We start from the raw sequence: 7,500 nt of genomic DNA on the forward strand, positions 1-7,500 counted from the left end.
TAGGGGATCCACCCTATTACATAAGTGGATTCCTTCATTTTGATCTTATATCATGATATAAGTAAGCAGTTTTTATTGTATCGGCCAAAAACCTGACTAATTGATCTTTACGGTGCTTCTTCTATCAATTAGATCCTTTATCCATAGAATAAAGTATCTAGGCATACCTATTTCTTCATATTTCTACTTCTATGAAGTTTCTTTCTTTGCTACAGCTGATACAAATCGTTAGTTTGAACAATACATATGTAGAAAGCCTATTTTAGTATTTATTAGCGAATTTGCTCTTTTTTTTCTTTCTATAGTGGAGATAGTCGCACGTAATGACAGATCACAGCCATATTATTAAAAGCTTGTGGTAAGAACGGGTTTCGTTCTAGTGCCCGAAAATAATATTCCAAAGCTTTCGTATGTTCTCCGTTCCTTGTGTGGATAAGACCTATGTTATAGAGTATATAACTTCGATCATAGGGATCGATTTCTAGTCGCATAGCTTCATAATAATTCTGTAGAGCTTCCGCATAATTTCCTTCGGATTGAGCCGACATCCGTTACGGTCGTTCGTTATTCCATTCAAAGAATCTCCGTTCCAGAACCGTACGTGAGATTTTCATCTCATACGGCTCCCCCTTTCTGTGATGCGCATAATGAGATGAGAATAATACATGAAATCAAAAAAGATTGAAATACTCTCATTATGAACTCATGGGACTAGCGTTTTTACAAAAAATCTCTAGCCAACCTTCCTGTAAAAGATCTTTTCTTAACATCAAGCATGGTGTTACTAGATAAAAAAAAAATGGTAACTCTAACAATTTCTTTGTCCTCAACGCCTCTAAATTTCCAGGAATTAGTCACTTCAACAGTCTTCGATGGTTATACAGGTATCCAAAATACAAACGAGATGGATGTTTGTTGTCCCAACCATTTTTCTAAGTTCCGATCCCGCTAAGGAAAAGGGATAATTTATAACAAAGTTTTCGTGTTGTTGATTCCTAGGTGTAGTGCTTCTTCCCCTCTGCTACCTATTTTTACTAGTGAATATTTTGACTAGTGGAGTAGGGTTGACTTAATCCATAGGTTACACCTTTCGCTTAATACTAGAATCGACAATTAAAGCATCTGAGGTTACATTAATCGGGGATACACGACAGAAGGAATTTTTTGATTTTCAAATTGCACCTCCAAGAAGCGTAGATTTATTTCAATTATTGTTTTCTTTCTATCCCGAATATTGTGTCTTTCTACTAAGACGGAGAGCGGTAAAGAAAATTGAAAAAAAAAAAATCAAATCGCACCATCTCTGTAATAGGTGAATGCCTCTTTTTCCCCGGAAGTTGTCGGAATTATTCGTAATAAGATATTGGCTACAATTGAAAAGGTCTTATCGATAAAATTTCCATTTATCCCACCAGATCTAGGCATCGGTAACAACCCCATTCTATAATTTCTTTTAATTACCTCTCGTGAGAAAATGATCCCACAAACAAAGGAATTGCATAGTACGAAATAACATAAAATAAAAACGGATTCATTAAAATAAAAAATCCCACTCGATATTCAAATTGTTTCTTTTTGAGTTCACAGGAATCAATAAAACAGAAGAAATATTTCAATCCGGTTAAATTTCATCCAAATGTAGTAGGATCAGAATGAAGAGAACTATTCTGATTTCAGCGAAGTTGAAGAAAAAAATCATTTTATTTATCTTACAGATTGGGGTAATTCTAGAAGTTTTTTGATTGAATTATGATACAAAGAGCAAAAAGAATCGAATAATTATTCTATGATTCATAAATTTTGACTAGATCTATGTATGGGATAAACAGTTGTTGGTGAAAAATTGAAAACTGTAAAAGTCGAATTTTGATAAAAAAAGGAATCATAGTTTAAAAAACTAAATAGAATCATGAGCTAAAAGTATCCATTAAACATAGTTAAAAAAAAAATTATTTTTATAGTTAGAATTGGTTGGACGTGCCTATCAAAAATAAATTGAATATGAATGACTCACTATTAACTCGGTTTCTGGGCCATAATCATTCTGTAGGAGAGATGGCCGAGTGGTTGAAGGCGTAGCATTGGAACTGCTATGTAGGCTTTTGTTTACCGAGGGTTCGAATCCCTCTCTTTCCGTACTAATTCAACAATGTTACTGACCACAATGTATCAAATCAAATAACAATGGATACTATTATTCCAACGGTTAGACCTTTCTTGGATATAGATTCTCTATTTCGAATTTTTCATTTTTGTGGTACGGAAACGAAAAGACTGGAAAGAATGGACAAGAGATGAAAATCCCCCTCCCGCTCAATGATACATGAATGATAGAAAAATTTCCGGATCAAAACGTTACTTTACTTTCCTTCGGTCTCTTTACTTAGACTTCGGCGAAGGGGAGGACGAAATTGTCCGAACCCTTGTTTTTTAGTTAGGTTTAAGTCTGACGAGAATAATATTCTACAACGAGCAATTCATTTATTTTCAAACTGACCCATTTACTATCTATTATTTGATTGACTAATCCTTTATATTGCAATGGCTGAAGAGTCAAATGTTTTGGCAATTCCTGAGGGGGGGATGAATCAAGATAATTTTGCATCAGTGCTCTCGATTTTTTTTCATCCTTTGCTGTAATAATATCTCGGGGTTTGCACCGATAACTTGGTATATCCACTATAGAACCATTAACTAAAATATGTCTATGATTAACTAATTGTCGGGCTTGAGGAATAGTCGAAGCCATACCCAATCGAAAAAGGATGTTATCCAAACGCATTTCAAGTAATTGTAGTAAAACTTGACCCGTTGATCCTTTGGCTTTTCCGGCGATACGAACGTATTTAAGTAATTGTCGTTCTGTAAGACCATAATGAAAACGCAATTTTTGTTTTTCTTCTAAACGAATACGATATTGAGATTTTTTACCGGAACGCGATTGGTTTTTAAGATCGTTTCCGGTTTTGGGCCTTTTACTAGTTAGTCCCGGTAAAGCCCCCAGACGGCGTATTTTTTTGAAACGAGGCCCTCTGTAACGCGACATAAAGACTCCTTATTTTTATTTTATTTAAATTTCATAAACCTAAATTAAAACTAAACTAAATGATAAATATGATAAATGAAGCGAAATCCAGTAAAGTAAAGTATTGTACTACAAAACAAAGAATAATTAGATGACTTGGATCAATATCCGGATCCTATTGTATATGTAAATGATATAAAAAAGTAAGAGTTCCTTTCTTGATTCTTGATTTGTTCTACAGAAATAGAACCTCTCCTTTCGTTTTAGTCATAAAGGGAAGTTCCTACGACATGATAGATCGGTGACCTTTGAAAAAAGGGTAAGAAGTCGTTTCTCTATTTATTTGATTTTTGACATAATTGATAAATCAAATAAATAGAGAAAAGCCGGCTATCGGAATCGAACCGATGACCATCGCATTACAAATGCGATGCTCTAACCTCTGAGCTAAGCGGGCTCACATAACAGAAATGTTACATGCATAGTAATTTACTAAATTACTGGGATCTTAGCTATTCCTAATTAATATGAATATAGAATCGAATTTCATTTCAAATAAATATTAATAATTATGTTCTATTATAGAACATAATAATTAATATAACGATTAATAGAATATAGCGATAGAAAATTTTGATCTATTTATCAAATGGATGTGTATCAATAATTAATGTGTTAATCTCAATTAGATAGTAAATTTTTGTTTTTGAATTCAAATGACATTTAAAATTCTTATTATTTTTCTGATTTTTGGTTATTTTGATTTTAGGTTTTTTAGTTATTTACTCTTTTCTTGATTTTTTTTTTTTACTATGCTATTTGAATGTCTGTCTATTTAAATGAAATGAAAATATTACAATATTTCATTACATAATTTTGATTTTCTCTTTTTATATTATATTTATTTTCTATTCATATTGAAATTTCTTATATTTATTTTATATTTATATAATATAATTTTATATTTATATAATATACTGGGTTATAGAATAATTGGTTAATGGCTATTCTATTAATATTATAATTCTATACTATATTAAATAATTTATCGAATAATAAAGTGATTTTTAGTTATGTTATAGAGGATCTGCCCTAAGGGTAGGGTAAGAATAAATCAAAAAAAAATGAAAAGGTGCAATCCAAACCAACTAAATGCAATTGAGATGATAATGAAGCATTTCTCTGTTTTCATTCTGAAAGGTGGAAGCTAAGACGAAAAAAAGAATCGACCGTTTAAGTATTCAAAATTTGACTAAGAAAAAAATCGAAAGAGGGGCAAATATATATGTCTATATATCTATCTATATTGAATTATATTGAATTGCAGATACAGAAATGATAGAATCATTTTGGATCGGACCAAATACGGGTCTCCGATAGAGAGAGATGAAAGAAGATACACAAGAAATCCAATAGGAGGAAACACTTTTCAATAGAGGAATCGGTATTCTAATGACTTCAGTGGTTCCAGTATAATACAAATGAAAGAAAACGGGGAAGGACATCATAATGCGATACTAATCTTAAAAGAGGGGGATATGGCGAAATCGGTAGACGCTACGGACTTAATTAGATTGAGCCTTGGTATGGAAACCTACTAAGTGATAACTTTCAAATTCAGAGAAACCCTGGAATGAAAAATGGGCAATCCTGAGCCAAATCCTTTTTCCGAAAACAAAAAAAAGGGTAGGTGCAGAGACTCAATGGAAGCTGTTCTAACAAATGGAGTTGACTACGTTGCGTTAGTAAAGGAATGAATCCTTCCATCGAAACTCCAGAAAAGATGAAAGATAAACGTATTACGTACTGAAATACTATATTGATTAATGACAACTCGAATCTCTCTTTTTTGATATTTATATATAAATATCAAAAATGATATATCAAAATGAACGAATTGTTATGAATCGATTCCAATATCTCCAAGTTGAAAAAAGAATCGAATATTCATTGATCAAATCATTTACTCCATCATACATAGTCTGATAGATCTTTTGAAGAACTGATTAATCAGATGCGAATAGAATAAAGATAGAGTCCCATTCTACATGTCAATACCGACAAAAATGAAATTTATAGTAAGAGGAAAATCCGTCGACTTTAAAAATCGTGAGGGTTCAAGTCCCTCTATCCCCAAAACCCTAAAAAGGCCCGTTGGCCTCTTTCATTTTAATTATTTATCCTTTCATTAGCAATTCACAATTCGTTATGTTAATCATTCATTCGACTCTTTCACAAGCGTATTTGAGCGGAAATTTGATTTCTTATCACAAGGCTTGTGGTATGTATTCTATATGATACACGTACAAACGAACATCCTTGCGCAAGTAATCCCCCTTGTGAAATTTGAATGATTAACAATACTGTCTACTGTACTGAAACTTCCAAAGTCTTATCCAAGCCCTGAAATTTCGTGGATCTTCAAAAAGAAGACTTTGGAATACCTTTTTTCTGATTTACAATTGACATAGACCAAAGTCATCTATTAAAATAAGGATAATGTGTCGGAAATGGCCGGGATAGCTCAGTTGGTAGAGCAGAGGACTGAAAATCCTCGTGTCACCAGTTCAAATCTGGTTCTTGGCACATCATGATGTCGGGAAATCTACCCTTTAACTAAAAACTAAACTATATATATTTTTGACTCTATTTATAGATGAGTAAAATAGACAAGTAAAGATAAAGAGGATATTTATATAAATATGTAAAGGATATATATAGATATGTAAAAGAAAAGAATTTTATTTTGTTTCCTCTTCTTTTTTATTTGTTCATACTCTGTCTCCTCGCGTTCAATTAATACTTTATACATATTTGAAAGGTTCAATTAGTTCCTTATAAGACCCAAAAGTCTAGTCTCGGGGAGTTGAAAGGCGGGAATGGCCAAGATTCATCTCAGATACAGTACAAATAGAATCCGATTCTCTTTTCATATTATATTTCTTCATTTCCCCCTATGTGACTTTTTAAAACACATCTAAGTCATATGCGTGATACATAGTTCATAATGCAGAACGCATTTAGTTCATCCTATTAGCTCGGCTCATCCAAAATAAGTATGTTAAAAATTTGATAATCTCACCAAATCTCTAATTGTCTTTTTTTTTTATATTTCAAATCAATAATAATAAGATGAATGAGACTTCAATTACTATGCTATATCTAGAATAGAACGTACAAATGTATTTGAATATCTTGAGTTGTCGAAGTGAAGATTAGTTTCGTATTATTTAATGAGCATCTTGTATTTCATAAAAATTGGGGGCAATATAATCCTTACGTAAGGGCCATCCTACCCAACTTTCAGGCATTAAAATACGCTTTAGACGTGGATGATTATCATAAGAAATTCCCAACATATCATAAGATTCCCTTTCGGGAAAATCCGCACTTTTCCAAACCCAGAAAACAGACGGAATTCTAGGATTTATCCTTGCGGCAAATACTTTTATGCATACCTCTTCCGGTTGATCTATACCATACTCGATTCTCGTAAGATGATACACACTAGCTAACAGTCCGCCTGGTGCTACATCATAAGCACATTGGGAACGTAGATAATTGTAACCATATACATATAAAATGACTGCAATGGAATGCCATTCCTCGGGCTTTATTTGTAAAGTCTCTATTCCTTGGTAATCGAAACCCAAAGATCTATGAACCAGTCCATGTTTGACTAGCCAAGAAGACAAATGACCCTGCATCTTTTTTATCTCCCCCCCCCCATTTTTTGATTTTTATTTGTATAAGTATTTCCCATTTACAATGAAAAATTTATGAAGATTCACTCGTTCTTTGTTATTCTGTACAAAAGTATACTGCCTAATTTACTAATTCGTAGGAAGAGACTGCACTTTTGTATTTGAAAAAAGTTTCAGGAGGGATGATCTCTGAAGTAGATGATGGTTGATAGAGTAATCCTTGATCGTAATTTCCAGTATGAGTACTTGGGCCAACATGAAATTTGTGGTTGGTCGTAAAACACCGATTCTCCTCTTGAGACTTAATTCGATCTTCATAGATTTCTCGAGATATTTTCTTACGAAGTTTTGTTATAGCATCTATAACAGCCTCGGGTTTAGGTGGACAACCCGGCAAATACACATCGACAGGAATTAACTTATCGACTCCCCGAACAGTACTGTAAGAATCGGTACTGAACATCCCTCCTGTAATTGTACATGCTCCCATAGCAATAACATATTTTGGTTCAGGCATTTGCTCATATAATCTTACTAAAGAAGGAGCCATTTTCATTGTTACCGTGCCCGCTGTTAAAATTAAGTCTGCCTGTCTAGGACTAGATCTTGGTACCAGTCCATAACGATCAAAGTCGAATCGTGAACCTATTAATGAAGCGAATTCAATGAAGCAACAACTGGTACCATAGAGAAGCGGCCATAAACTGGAGAGTCTTGACCAATTTGAAAGATCATTTGATGTAGTTGAAATAACTGAAGTTTGGGTTGTTC

General features: G+C 33.2%; 4 protein-coding genes and 4 non-coding genes across 8 annotated transcripts in view; 3 read left to right on the forward strand and 5 right to left on the reverse strand. All coding sequences in view use genetic code 11, as the record gives it.

Annotated features, from left to right (window-relative positions):
* ycf3 (photosystem I assembly protein Ycf3) overlaps positions 1-1,425 on the reverse strand; it is a 1,995-nt gene extending 570 nt beyond the window's left edge. Inside the window, exons 1-2 of the mRNA in view lie at positions 1,297-1,425; positions 321-548 (exon numbers count right to left, since the gene is read on the reverse strand). Of these exons, the coding sequence (YP_010131095.1) occupies positions 321-548; positions 1,297-1,425 (357 nt within the window). The remainder of the gene's footprint in view (positions 1-320; positions 549-1,296) is intronic.
* Positions 1,426-2,049: 624 nt separating this feature from the next.
* On the forward strand, positions 2,050-2,136 carry trnS-GGA. Its single transcript has one exon. It is a non-coding gene; the product is annotated as a tRNA-Ser (tRNA).
* Positions 2,137-2,440: 304 nt separating this feature from the next.
* Positions 2,441-3,046, reverse strand: rps4 (ribosomal protein S4). The gene has a single exon. It carries the CDS (start codon positions 3,044-3,046, stop codon positions 2,441-2,443), a length of 606 nt encoding a protein of 201 aa, YP_010131096.1.
* Positions 3,047-3,409: 363 nt separating this feature from the next.
* Positions 3,410-3,482, reverse strand: trnT-UGU. Its single transcript has one exon. It is a non-coding gene; the product is annotated as a tRNA-Thr (tRNA).
* A 1,075-nt stretch (positions 3,483-4,557) lies between these two features.
* On the forward strand, positions 4,558-5,161 carry trnL-UAA. The gene is made up of 2 exons: positions 4,558-4,592; positions 5,112-5,161. It is a non-coding gene; the product is annotated as a tRNA-Leu (tRNA).
* A 377-nt stretch (positions 5,162-5,538) lies between these two features.
* trnF-GAA lies at positions 5,539-5,611 on the forward strand. The gene has a single exon. It is a non-coding gene; the product is annotated as a tRNA-Phe (tRNA).
* A 644-nt stretch (positions 5,612-6,255) lies between these two features.
* On the reverse strand, positions 6,256-6,732 carry ndhJ (NADH-plastoquinone oxidoreductase subunit J). Its single transcript has one exon. The coding sequence runs from the start codon at positions 6,730-6,732 to the stop codon at positions 6,256-6,258; it is 477 nt and encodes a 158-aa protein (YP_010131097.1).
* A 118-nt stretch (positions 6,733-6,850) lies between these two features.
* The window catches only part of ndhK (NADH-plastoquinone oxidoreductase subunit K), a 681-nt gene continuing 31 nt past the window's right edge, over positions 6,851-7,500 (reverse strand). Inside the window, exon 1 of the mRNA in view lies at positions 6,851-7,500. This exon is cut by the window's right edge and continues 31 nt beyond it. Coding sequence (YP_010131098.1) covers positions 6,851-7,500 — 650 coding nt within the window.

The sequence above is a fragment of the chloroplast genome of Benincasa hispida, assembly GCF_027475165.1.
Source record: "Benincasa hispida chloroplast, complete genome".
NCBI lineage: Eukaryota > Viridiplantae > Streptophyta > Magnoliopsida > Cucurbitales > Cucurbitaceae > Benincasa > Benincasa hispida.